This window comes from Nelumbo nucifera, chromosome 2 (genome assembly GCF_055504915.1).
Source record: "Nelumbo nucifera cultivar China Antique chromosome 2, China Antique-T2T, whole genome shotgun sequence".
Taxonomy (NCBI): Eukaryota; Viridiplantae; Streptophyta; class Magnoliopsida; order Proteales; family Nelumbonaceae; genus Nelumbo; species Nelumbo nucifera.
The window spans coordinates 962,118-975,413 of NC_142650.1; the positions used below are offsets into that span (position 1 = coordinate 962,118).

Here is a 13,296-nt window from a genome sequence, read left to right on the forward strand (position 1 = left end):
AATGTAGGAATGACATGCTTCTATTAAAAGAGAATTGATCAATCAAAACCCATCCGTGAATTTTGATAAAATTTATGGAATTGATTAATATATTTATGATAATTATTGATTGGTCACAAATTTTTGGAATATCATGTATTTTCCATATCATTATCGAACCTGTTGGTAGCACCAGGCACTTTATTAGGGTAAGGCAGCTAATTAGTTTGTCAAAAAACAAGTAATATTAGAATAATGTTAATGGGGCGTATCGTTAATCGTAAGAAATCAGAAGGGAGGTTAAATAATTTTTCCATCTATTTTTTTCTTTCAATCTCTTCGTTTTTCTGTCTTTTTTTGTTAATAAAATAAAAAACAAATCCGATTTTCCTTTGACTTGACTTCTCTCTTTACATGGCAACAAGCAAACAAGTGGTCTTGTTAGTCTTCGTCGACACGTAGGATTGGTTGACACGTCACCAAACTTATATAAATACTTATGGCACCAATTTCAACGCTCCCCTCCTCGGCTCCTCCCCTTCTCTTCCTTTCGCTTTCCCGTGTTTCAGTCCACAGCAGCTAGCCAGCTACAGGAAGAGAGAGAAAGACAGAGTCGCAGACAGAGAGAGAGAGAGAGAGGGATAGACAAAAACCCAACGACCAGCTTTCATTCCACCATTGACAAGCGTTCGAAATACGAAAGAGAGACTCCGAGATGCATATGCACTTAGAAAGACGATAGACAAACGGAGAAAGAAGATTCATATGCTTGGGAAAGAAGAAAAGATCTTCGAATTACTTTCCTTTAGTCTTCATCTCTCCTTCGTGAAAGGTTCGTGGTTTCGCGCAAGAGCTTTCTTTATAAATGTACATAGACCTGGCAATTTCGCTTCTCGTGATCGTTTTAGTCACATTTACTTTTGTTTCTCTTTCTCTGCCAACTTTTTTAAGAGCTATGAATTCTTCCAATCTGAGTTATGTATGCCGGTGACAAGCTAATTTCTTTCTAATTCGATTGGAGAAATCGTTTAGGCTATTAGCATGTATGCTTCTTTGGAGTACGCCTCTTGTACGATTCAGTTTCTGTGATCTGGTTGAGTTTCTACTATTTTCTTCTTTGACAATGTAAGTTTATATTTTTTAAATTACAGACAATGATACTAGTTTTTCGATTTTTTTTTCTCTTTTTTTCCTAGAAAGTTAATGTAGTAATGCATATTCAGGTCTTACATAGATTTATACAATTTTTTAGTAGATTTGGAGCTACCTTGTCCAATTGTAATTTGTTCACTCTTAAAATTCTCTCCTCTTTCAAGTCCTGTTCTGTTCTGTGAAGCTGGAATACTTATTTGTTCTATTTCTTGAATTTCTTATATAGACTTTCAGCTAACCTTTCCTATAAAACTTTGTTTAGCCCAACTAGATATTTAGCTTTTGTGTAATCGATGCACCTCTTCTTTGCTTTCTAAGGGTTTTATACTATATGCATTTTTTATCAAAATCTCTGCATTCTCCCTCCTGTACATCTGTATCAGGTAGTCAAACTTGGTTTCTTTTCCATTTTCACTTTCCAAAATTTTTCTTCTGGTCCCAAATCCCCTAAACTCTCAAGAGCAGCCCAGTGCACGAGGCTCCCGCCAATGCGGGGTCTAGGGAGGGATAAATGTTACTCTTGTCCTTGTCCTTGTTTATTTGGTGCAATGATGATTTCAAATCCACCTACTACTAAATAAGATTGTTGGGGTTTCTTCCTTGTATGGTCTCAATAGAGCTTCCATGGGGATATGTTATTATCATGTCCCCATATTTTAACATTTTAAGTAGGTGAACCATTTCCTAGGAATATCTCATGAGGATATCTAATATAATTTATGGATGAACTACTTCTTAATATATCTAATAAATATGATGCCTAATGTTGTTTATCTATTACTTATATAAAACAGGGGGTGTTTGACCTCCCTTTGGTTGATCATTCCTACTTTTCCCTCCTATTTCATTGCTTTTCTCTGTCATTAATTTCTTCTCTATCGAATAGGAAGTTCAAATTTTTGGTTTTGAAGTTATGGATAGGAGGATATGTGTTGCATGCTTCCTGATTGATTTTTATGGTGTTTGCTACCAGATTCTTAGAAGAATATGACTAGAAGAACCGCTACTGGAGTTCGATTAGTTAAATGTCCCAAATGCCTGGTAGTTCTTCAAGAGTCAGCTCCTCTGTATAAGTGTGGTGGATGTGACACTATTCTGCAAGGTATATACTCTTTTAGCCATAGCCATAAGGTACATATATTAACTTCATATATTACCTAGGGTCGGGAAGGACGTGGGCCCACCATTCATTTGGTTCTACCTAGGGAGTCTCTTGCACTTTAAAGAAAATAGTTCGGATTATTCTAACTCTCTGATCTGTAAAAACATGTCAGTAGACTTATTTTTTTCTTTCTTTTTTTTTTTTGAGAGAGAGAAAGAGTAACTGAATTTATTAAGAAAGAAAAGGAAGGTATATGAGATGATGTACAAAAGGAAACCCAAAACAGAAATTACAAAGGCAGGTTTCTGTCACTGTAAAGAGCTTCCCTAAGAGCGCCAGATTTGGCCCAACTATCAAATAAATGGTTCAACTCCCTATGAATCCAGATAAGATTCACAATTGTGGAATTCAAAAATGTCTCTTGCTTCCATCAGAAAGTGAGCAAGCCTCCAAGGACCGCTTTCTCTCCTAGCCAGTTTATCGTGTTGACAGAATCTCCTTTGATAGCTAGATTAGAGAATCCCTGTTCTTTTGCTGTTCAAAGCCCAGTAAGCGCAGCTAGAACCTCAGCCTTTCTGGAGTCAGTAATCCCAATGGATTCACTGAAAGCCCACAAAATGCTTCCGTCTCTTCTTCTTAACACACCTCCAATTCCAGCTGTACTGGGATTTCTGAAAGCACTACCATTAAAATTTTAAACAAAATCCTCCTCTTCCCTATCTAGAAGGAGCTTGGGAACCTCTTCGAGGGATGGGGGAAGAAACAAAACCTCCACCACATTCATCTGTAGATCATTCAAAGAAATCCCTTTGAATTCTGTAGAACTCAGCACCCACAAGTTACACAAGTAAGCTATATGAGAGATTAAATCACCCACAGATCTACCTTTTCCTTCAAAAATGTGGTTATTTCTCCCTTTTCTACCAAGATCACTACCTTGCAATTGCCAAAGGAAGTTAACAAGGTTAGTCTTCCTCCTTTTGAGAGATAGCCTTTCTTCCACATGGCCATCTGTTTTGGCATGCCATTTCTGTGATGACCAGAATACTAGGTAGAACTTAGGATCCGTTTGGTTTATGGGAATAGGGGTCTGGAATCGGAATCAGAATGGTCCATTTCGGTTCCAACCGTTTGGTTGGGTGGAATCGGAATCCCATTCCCATTCTTGGTGAAATGGCATTTCCCTCCCTTGGGAATGAGAATCCATTCCAGCCAATTCCAATTCCCGTCTGAACCAAATAGGCAGGAGGAATAGACCATTCCGATTTCAATTCCAATGGATTTCGATTCTGATTCCAACTACAAACCAAATGGACCCTTCGTTACTTTCACCCAATTTAGTTCATACTTTTGTACACTACACGTAGTAGGTGTCAACCAGATACACCTCATTGTTATGATAATTCATATCATATTTTGGATGTGAGAGATAGTCCTAAATAGAAGCCAAAAAATTCTTAATGCCAGTACTGTTATAACTTATGTCACTGATGGATTATCATTATGGGATCCAACAATATGTACCTTTACTTCCTGGTCCATTCTTGTTTTCTTTTCAAGGGCCATTGCCCAATGTTAGTCCTGGCTATTCAGAGTCTTAGGAAGGGTAGGCTGTATATGGAGCTAACCAGCCTAACCTTTGGCATTCTTTCATAAAAGTGGCAGATCTCAAAGTAGAACCTACATTCTCATGCTTGTCAGCCCGGCACTTTACCATTGCACCAGGAAATGGCCCCTAACCATGTTTTATCTTTTGCAGCAAAAATTCACAAAGATGGGAAAAGTGTAACCCCAGAAGAGCTTGAAAAGAATCCTATGCAGAAGAATGGCCCTGAGGCTAACTTCGAAGATAAAGAATCGGCAAACTCTAGTAAAAAAACAACTCCTTGCATGGGAGAATCCCCTCCTAGGTTGAAGAGTAGGAAAGAAGAAATTGAACCAGGGGATTGCAATGAGGTGTCACCTGGAAATAGGAAATATCCAAATGAACTTACCACATCAAGTGACCTGGATTTTTCATTGCAGAAAGAATCATCACCAGAAGCTGGAGCAAATATTGAAGTCAAAAGAAACAATAAGAACAGCTCTAACTTAAGATGCCCAAGTCCTGACAGCCAACTATCTTCTAAAGGGAGGAGCTCAACCTCGGCAATTCAAAAGGTGTCAGATGAGGGAAATCCCTCAAAGCCCAATTCCTTTCCTTCGAATGAACAGGTGGAGCAATCTCAGAAGATTTCAGCCCATGACTTCAACCACATTACCCCAAGAGATACAGTGGAAACTATAGAGCCTATTGACCATGGTATGACTTCTGAGGAGCTCATTGGCACACTTCAAGGTATTTCAAAATCTCCAACCAGAAGCTCTTATGCTTATGATGGTAGCGTATCTTCTTATGATAACTGGGATGATATGCTCTCTGTAGATTTTTTGGGTACCAAAGACAGGGCTATGAGAAATAGTTCAAAAGTACAATCTCAAGCTAGGGAATTCTTTTCAATGTCATCAAGTGTTAGTGAACATGGCCCCGCTTCGATGGAGGGCCTTAATAAAGATAATGATGAATTACAAGAGCCTATTAGACAGGGCATTCAGGCCCAAGGAAATCTGAAGTCCCAGGGTGTTAAAGGCTTCCATCCAGTACAACACTGGAGGAGATCAGAAAAAGATGGCTTCCTTTCTAGAAAGGCATTCTATACAAGGGGTTTGCCCACTTTTTATGAAAATGGTAGCTCTTCAAACTATGGGCATCAAAACTATAAACACAGTTCAAGCTTGTATTCATCTGACAAGTTTGAGTATTGTGAACAAATGGAACTCCTAAGAAAAATCGATGAACTAAGAGAACAGTTTAATAGACTGTACAACCAGAGAGGAAAGCTAAAGGGTAGGGTTATTGCCAGATGCAGCCAGGAAAAGCAAAGACCATTGTATTATAATTACAAAAAACCTGACTCAGAGACACTCCGGTTCTACGATGGAAAATATTCTCAGTATCCTTGTGGGGCATACATGCCAGTAAATAGTGGGCACCAACAATGTAAATATGTGCAAACGCCTTTTTCAGGACAGGCTACACATTGTCAACACCATGTTGATTATTCCTGTTTGCGTTGCTGCTCAGAAGACTGGCAATGTCTGACACAGTTCCCTTCAGCCAGCTTGTGTTATAACAAAGGACCATGTGGAAGCCATCCTGGTCTAAGAAGTTGCGACCCTTATACCTCCACTTCTGCCAGCCCACAGCAGCACAAGGACTCCAATTTCCACCCATGTGGTTGTAAAACACTCTCCCATGAGCAGAGGCTAGACCATGAAGTGCAAAAATCATATTTCAGGGAGAAACATCATTCAAACAAACGCCATTGCCTGCCCATTGGAGGTGGAGCCCCATTTATAACCTGCCACAGTTGCCGGGAACTAGTTCATCTACCTGCAGATTCTCTTGCACAAAAGAGATGTCTTCGGTTACAGTGTGGTGCTTGTTCAAATATACTATCATTCTCACTTTTTAAGAGAGGTCATATCATTCCTTACACTTCTAGTCAGATGTTTTTTCCACCAAGTGAAGTTGGTAACAGTAATGATGCCACTGCTGGGATGAAAGTGGCATCTTCATCTCATTCTCGTGACTATCCACCAGGGGATCCAGTGTCCTATTCTGAAGAGTATGGACTCCCTTCTTGCAAAAGTTTTTCAACGGATGGTGAACCTGCTTTCTTGCCACATCGATTGCCCAGACTTCAAAGTAATACAGGTGTTAAAATGGATCCTTTGAGTAGTTGGCCTAAGACAGTGGAAGAGAGAAATAACTCAGCCTTGAAAGAGCCTTGGAACATGTTCAAGAATTCAGGAGAAGCCTCTACGTCCTCCAGTCAGTACTCCAATGCAAAAAAATTGGAAAAGCTATCCATGGAAGTAGAAGTGGTACAAACTGCTTCGCCACTTCACCGGCTTATGGGATATTCTTCACCAAGTGAAATGATTTATGGGACTGCTGCTGTGTCAGACGCTTGTAGCGATCCAGAAAGAAAGTTGCTATCCAGGGTTTGACAGACGATTGATGTCCTAAGTGCATAGAGGGAAATCATGTGCAATTATTCAAAATTATATTGAAAGCAGTGAAAGGGGCTTTCATCAATTGAAAGATTTGAGAAAAGAACCATGAAAAATGGAGGCATGCCTTGAAAACTTGTGAGTGGAAGAGTTGTCCCTTCTGTCCAGAAAGTCCGGAACAAGCACAACCTGTTATCCTTTCCTTCATAATAAGTGCATTTTCCATTGCTTTTAACATCACTTTATCTGAGCTTCTGTAAGGGAGACACTATTCTTCTTGGTTCTCTTAGATTTTCTTTTCCATCCATTTCTTATACAAGTAGGAAAACATTTTACTTGATTTCTCCGAAACCTATCTTAATTCCCATGTACATACATATTCAACACTCAGCATTCTTGTTAGTTTGTTTTAACTGTGTATTCATAGTCCAGTGGTGGATATGACATGTGTAGAACATAGTTTGCGACTTTGTGTACCTCTGGCTCTGGAAAAATAAAGTCCTTCAAAGTACTGAGGTTGCACTTGCAGTGAAGGAACAGGTAAGGTCAAACCTCTTAAGAAACCCGGGCTCCACTTGCTGAAGCCCAATTTGGTTAATATTGGGCATGAGTCATCAGTCATCCAGACTAGCAAATTTGGGAGGTATCAGATAACAGAACATATTCACGGGGCGTTGTGATTGGTCAAAGCCTCTCCGGCATGATATCTTTTCTAACCGACTCACACGGGCCAATTATTAACTAGCATTAACATTAACATAAACAAAGGAACAAAGTCATGGTTTCTTTGGGAGTGCTATAATTATGTTACAGTAAAAAAGTCTTTGCATACATGCCACATGCGTACATATTTATATAATTTTTGCATATGCCAATACGTCGGATTTGGATCGAATGGGATTGCCAAAGCCTCAACCCTAACCCTATTTTTATGAGTTTTTTTTTTTTTTTTTGTCACATAACTCAACTTTAGGTTGTGTTTATGTTTTCAGGCCCTGGTTTAAACTTTAAATACTCAACCCTAGAAGTGTAATGTGGGTCATGCCGACTTTTTTGGGATGTCTGTACTGTAGTGGGTCATGCCATGCCAACACACGGGCATATAAATAATGTATTAATATATATGTGGGTCGGTCCAGGCCAGCATGCGGGCTGTGCCATGCTTGGGCCATGGGCCATGCCAGCACAGACCAATTGTTTGTGTCATATGCCTGCCCATGGACCTCAAAACCCCAGCCCCAGCCCCAGCCCCATCCCAGTATGGCACGGGTTTGAGCAGGGCCATGCATCCAAGTTGTGCTGGCCGTTCTGACCCACAGGCGGCCTGGCCCACTTTATAATTCTGTTTATCCTTTAAAGCTATTTTGTGTCAAAATACTAGATGGTCTAGCACATAATGAAAGCTTTACTAGGCCCTCATTTAGAAATGCATGGTTATGGTTTGAATTTTGGAAACAACAGTCTGCGAAACTAAGGGTGAGTTTGCTGATAGAAAATAAAATATAAATAGAAAGTTGAGAAAAAGCTGGCGAACAGAATAACTTGTTTAATTTGATAGGGGCCACACAGTTTAACAATGGGAAGAAATATGAAAAATGGGAGAAGAAAATTAAGGCCCCATTTGGCACGTCTTTTTGTGCGGGCCATTGGCTTTTTTAAAAATCTGGCAAATCATATTTTAATCTTTTCCCGTTTGATTGGAAAAAGAGATAATCGCCAAAAATCACAGCCCCGAAAAAACACAGAAAACCCATTTTTGGCATTTTTCAATAAGCTCTAAATAGAATTTTTTACCTTTTTTCAACTCATCTTTGCACAGACAAATGCACCACCTTAACCAAACAGTCTCTAAACTGTTAAAATCTTAATGCAAAAACTCACATTATCTTTTGACTGTCAGAACTACCAAAAGATATTTCAAAAAAGACTTGTCAAACTGCCCTAAATTATCTTCTTTTCAATTATTTCTTTAATTCCTTTTTCTTTCTTTTTTCTTTCTCGGGAAAAATAAGATGAGTAATTGAGAGGAATAGTAACGCAGATGTGAGATAGGTGACCATGCAAAAGAACGAAGACCACCAAGATAACCATAGAAAACTTCGAAGAGGCGACTATTATCCTGTAAAATGATATACACCGTATTCTAATTATGAAATGTAGAGAAATTCAAGTTGATGCTATCACAATAAAAGAAAACTTGGTTGTATAAGTTGATCAAAAAGTATTCCTAATGCTACTGCGGTTGGACACGATGGTGATTCTTTGGTCCTGGAGCATGTTCAGATTCGGAGCCAATAGCCGGGTATAACGGTCAAAATAGAGAAGCTGTTTCATAAGAAGTGCAAACTCCCGAGGAAACCGTAGCCCATATGATTCACTAACTCGAACCTGCATAACAGATTTATAGCATATAAGTGGGGGGCCACATGCAGGAAACTTGGGGCCTGTGGGGAAAAAAGGCTGAGACGTTTAAAGTGATGAAACGATTGGGAATCAGGTTAATTTTGTGCATGCATCGTAATATAGGCCAAAATAAACAGCTGAGACCTGGGACCGAATCCCTCCTTCACCCCAATTCGGATCTCCTATCCTCTACATGAGGAACATGTTCTCAATGTGCAGTTGTCGTGACATGTGGGTGTGGTTCTTGTGGGCAGGAGATCCGAACACCCTTCACCTAGGGTTGGGGGGTGAACACCTGCATGCATAACATTCCGGGTCCCTTTGAACAGGAGCATTTCCATGGACCATCTTATCTTACCACATCAAGAAATAAAGCATTCATCTGCCTCTCATCCACAACTAAATTAGCAGAAATGGCAGCTGCATTTGCATTGGGTCCCCTGGTTGCTGCAACGACAATCTCTGTATCCAAATCCTGCATTACAAAAAGGATCACTTTATCCATGGGATAATAACTCAAAAAAAAAATAATAATAACAGCTAGCTAACAAAATTAAAGTAATAAGGTCCTTTTCCTCCAGGTTTTTTAGACTCCAAGGACAATCATCTATCCACCAATAACAGCACTAGAGCCAATCCTCAGTTTCCTGCAAGATCAGTATCTCAGCAGAAGCTGTTGGTATTCTGCTAAATTATGATTATTCGTATCATCAGGAGAAAAAAAGAAAAAGAAAAAAAGGGAAAAGCATAAAGCACTTGGTGATTGTTTCTCCCTCCCCCCATGTGAAATATCACTACATTCCATGCTTTTTATGAATTAAGACTTCAACATGGTTGTTAATTCAATTGTTTGTGAAAGAATATGCTGAAGCATTTCCATTAGTTCATGATCTCTTAGGTGCATTCTAGCCTCTAGGGGGAGATAATTGACTTAAGTTCAGTTTCCATCTTGATTCCAACAAATTATAAATGGCAGTATTCCCTGAAAAATCTAAAAGTCACCCTAATTCCAAGAACTTATTTTGATTATTACCCTGATAGCAAGAACTTCCAGAACTGGGGTGCAAATTAGGTTCAGCAGGGGTGTCATAGCTTCATAGGCATAAATACCAAGCAAGAGAATGTGCTACCTATATAATAGAGTTGGATGGGGGTTTCGGGGGAGGGGAGAGAGAGAGAGAGAGAGAGAGGCGCCAAAGGAGGAAACCATCTCCATGCATGAACTCCAAGAGTTGTGTGTCTGGCTACAACTTTAAAAAGGCCCCCTTATATCTGAAATGTTGCTATTAACAGATAAAGTTATTGAGTCTCCACAGTACCCATTAGTGGTGTAGATAATTGTTTCCTTCACTTAACATTCTAAAAGCTTCATAATAACAAAAATACCCCTTATACCAATGTTTAAATAGAAAAACTGTAATGGCCACACTAATCAACAACTCAAAAATGATAATTTAATCAGGCTTCAAACATAAAAACAAGCTTTTATCCCAATATGATCTAATCAGATTTCAGAGATATCAGAATTCAGACTTCCAAATGCCACCGAAGTCAAAAATGAGAGAATACAACTAATTATAGAGGGGCAATGTTCCTTTTAAAAAAGAAACCCTAACCTTAGCTAGTTATCCAAATAACCTAATAAACAATACAAAGCATTGGGTTCAACAACAGAGGCAATGTTCCTTTTACAAAGAAACCCTGACCTTAGCTAGTTACCCAAACAACCTAATAAAAAATACATAGTATTGGGTTCAACCATAGGCTGAATGAAAAAGGTCTATTGGCCCTTGAGTGATGGAACTAGACCTAGAGAGATAGTAGGGCCTGCTCAGTTTAGCTGGGATTCATCTTCTAGGCTGAGCATGTATCAACAAGTCAGGAATTAGAGATGCTGAAATAGAGTTGGCCCCCCATATTTCGGTTCCCATCATTGCTAGATGAATTCAACCAAAAAAAAAAAAGGATTGTGAGATGAGTGGAATCCACAAGAACAAAGTAGGATTTAAAGTAATGCATTGCACTAAGTTGAGTAAATTCATTTGATCGTTTCAAAATCTGAAAATCACCATCTTATAGGCTGTGTCTTTGAGGACATGGGAAAGGAATGAACTTCAATTCTATTTCTTCCTGAATTCCTCAAATATGAAATGACTACTAGCCCATGGAAGGAATATTGATTCTGTTAAAACTTAGAACCCACAATTTGTGGGCCTTTTTTTCTGTTTCTCTGAACTCTGTGATGCCAAAGAATTGCCCAAAAAATTCACCCTACTCCAAACACAGTAATGCATACCAGCCCACAAATCCAGCCGAAGCCCCAATCTCAACTTGATTAAACAGACATAACCATCTCTTTTAGGCCCTAGGGCCCCCTTTGGGGTTTAAAGTGAGGTGAATTTGAGTGCTTATTGGGCATTCTTTTGCTTTGGTGAAATTGCATCTTTTCCTATTTTCTTTTTTAATATTTTTTTATTTATTATCAAATGATACCAAAGAGTATTCTAGGAAAATGTTCAGAAGACAATATTTTATTTCTTTTTCAGTTTTTGTTTATTTGTCTTATTGGGTTGCTTGATTAGCAAGCTAGGATTAAGGTCTTTTTTGAAGAGAACCTTGCTTCAAGGCACTGCAAATATCTCTATATGGAAGCATGCTGCACCATACAGCCTTAGGGAATTTGTAATCAGTGTTAGCGTAGGGGTATTTCTGTCTTTATACCTTAATTGATGTTGCTGATCTGTAATGTTGTGTTGAAACATGTGCTCTTAACTTAAGTAAGGGCACATAGGTCTTTTCAGTTATGTTTTAATAATAATATAAATACTTACTGGCCGACTGGGAGAAGTCATGTTGACTCTTTCAGTTCGAACCAGAATTCTCTCTTCTCTCTTTCTCTCTTTCTCTCTTTCTCTCTTTCTTTATCACTTTTTCTTCTTCTACATAACTGAACTCAGTCAGGCCGAACTCTAAGGCAGACCTGAATTATAACATGGTATCAGAGCTAGGTTAAATCTGCCTAGATTTCTGCTTGCCTAGGGTTCATTCTCTGCGCACCCTATCTAGGGTTTTCCTCCTTTTTTTCTGTGTTCGATTGGAGATGAGGGAAAGGGCTGAAAAGGAGTGATCGCCCTCTTCCCTTGGGGGTCTCTATGCCTCCAGTCAGGTCGTATGTGGTCGGTTGCTGTGATTTCTGAGATCGCCCTCTCCTAGTAGAGGAAGAATAGAGGGCCGAACTGTGTGGCTGTTGTGTGTGAAGCGGCTGTTGTGTGTGGACTGCCCTCCTGCTTGCATGGGTGTTACTTCAGCGATAAGGTAAGAGATTTCAGTGCATGATATCTGTTATGGATTAAATAGGAGGTGTGTTTCAGACCATTTGCTAGGGTTTCGGCCAGTAAGTGATAGGGTTTATGCTGGTTTCTTTGTGCATTTTGAAGGAAGAGATATGATCATATAGTGGTGAGATTTCAGGTAGTTGTAGGAGTAGGGTTTGTGGTGTGAGCACACTTTTCAGCAACAACAAGTGCTGAAATCAGTGTGACAGGTGTGATTTAGGGTTTGTGGTGTAAAGAGCACACATTCCAGCAACAATTAGTGCTGCAATCAGTGTGACACCTAGTGGTGTGTAGTGTGCAGATCTCAGTGATAACAGAATTCAGCAAGTGTGCAGAATTGGTGATAACATAATGAGAGACAATAATGATTATAAACCTAGTGTGATGGTGCCTACAGACTACCTGAATGTTCAGATGACCTCCATTAAGTTAAATGGAGAGAATTATGTGCCTTGGGCTAAATCCGTTGAAGTCTTTCTAAAGGCAAAGAAGAAGGTAAAACACATCAGAGAGGAGAAACCCTCCTCTAACTCTCACGAGTATGAAGACTGGGAGCAAGAGGACGCTCAGATCATCACATGGTTGTGGAACAGTATGGAACCCAGGATTAGTGTGAACTTCATGTTCCTTGATACTGCCAAAGATGTGTGGGACCATGCGAAGAAATTGTATTCGGGGCAGGACAATACAACCAGAGTTTATCAGCTTTATCAAGAGTACTTTAATCTGCAATAGGGCAATCAGAGTCTTGAGGAGTACTATGCCAACATGAGGAACATACGTAATGAGTTGAATGTCTATCATCCTCTCACTTCCGATGTCAAGATTCAGCAACAACAGAGAGAGCATCTTGATGTGACTAGATTTTTGGTGGGACTAAAGTCTAAATATGAACCAGTACGGGCTCAGATATTAGGGGGATCAGCTCTTCCGTCCCTAGAAGAGGTATTTGCTCGACTTCGGAGGATTTCTATCGGATCTACTGAGAACTCTAATATCTCAGATAGATCTGCCTTAGCTGCATCGAGAGGCCGTGGTGGTAGAGGTGGAGCTCGGGGAGCTCAGTCTGGCCGTGGTGTTGGTAGTGGTTCTGCATATAGCCGAAGTGGCAATGGTGGGTCTACTTATAATCGTGATGGTGGTCGTACTGGGAGCAGAGATTCAGGGGGAGCCCGTGGTAGATGACGTAGCTCAGGCCCAAGGAAGTGCACTCATTGTGGTATGGATGGACATACCATCAACTATTGTTATGATTTACATGGTCCTCCC

General features: G+C 39.7%; 2 protein-coding genes across 5 annotated transcripts in view; one reads left to right on the forward strand and one right to left on the reverse strand.

The window, feature by feature from the left end:
* Window positions 1-518: 518 nt before the first annotated feature.
* Window positions 519-6,728, forward strand: LOC104588353 (uncharacterized). 3 transcript variants are annotated; one of them, XM_010246237.3, is made up of 3 exons: window positions 519-811; window positions 2,105-2,233; window positions 3,993-6,728. In XM_010246237.3, the coding sequence occupies exons 2-3, from the start codon at window positions 2,119-2,121 to the stop codon at window positions 6,284-6,286; spliced, it is 2,409 nt and encodes an 802-aa protein (XP_010244539.1). In that variant the 5' UTR covers window positions 519-811; window positions 2,105-2,118; the 3' UTR covers window positions 6,287-6,728. The 3 variants fall into 3 exon arrangements, with proteins under 3 accessions (XP_010244539.1, XP_010244540.1, XP_088753341.1); XM_010246238.2 differs by lacking the exon at window positions 519-811 and adding an exon at window positions 846-1,104; XM_088897215.1 differs by lacking the exons at window positions 519-811; window positions 2,105-2,233 and adding an exon at window positions 847-1,104.
* Window positions 6,729-8,373: 1,645 nt separating this feature from the next.
* Window positions 8,374-13,296, reverse strand: part of LOC104588392 (Protein kinase superfamily protein) — a 51,631-nt gene continuing 46,708 nt past the window's right edge. For both annotated transcript variants that reach the window (XM_088897527.1, XM_088897528.1), the window contains exons 10-11: window positions 9,051-9,167; window positions 8,374-8,677 (exon numbers count right to left, since the gene is read on the reverse strand). In XM_088897527.1, coding sequence (XP_088753653.1) covers window positions 8,504-8,677; window positions 9,051-9,167 — 291 coding nt within the window. In that variant the 3' untranslated portion in view covers window positions 8,374-8,503. The remainder of the gene's footprint in view (window positions 8,678-9,050; window positions 9,168-13,296) is intronic.

Bases quoted from the DNA above. Each gene is read 5' to 3' on its own strand.
- LOC104588353 (XM_010246237.3), top strand. From the start codon at position 2,119: ATGACTAGAAGAACCGCTACTGGAGTTCGATTAGTTAAATGTCCCAAA. The intron at 2,234-3,992 runs GTATATACTCTT...TATCTTTTGCAG, and splicing joins ATGTGACACTATTCTGCAAG to CAAAAATTCACAAAGATGGG.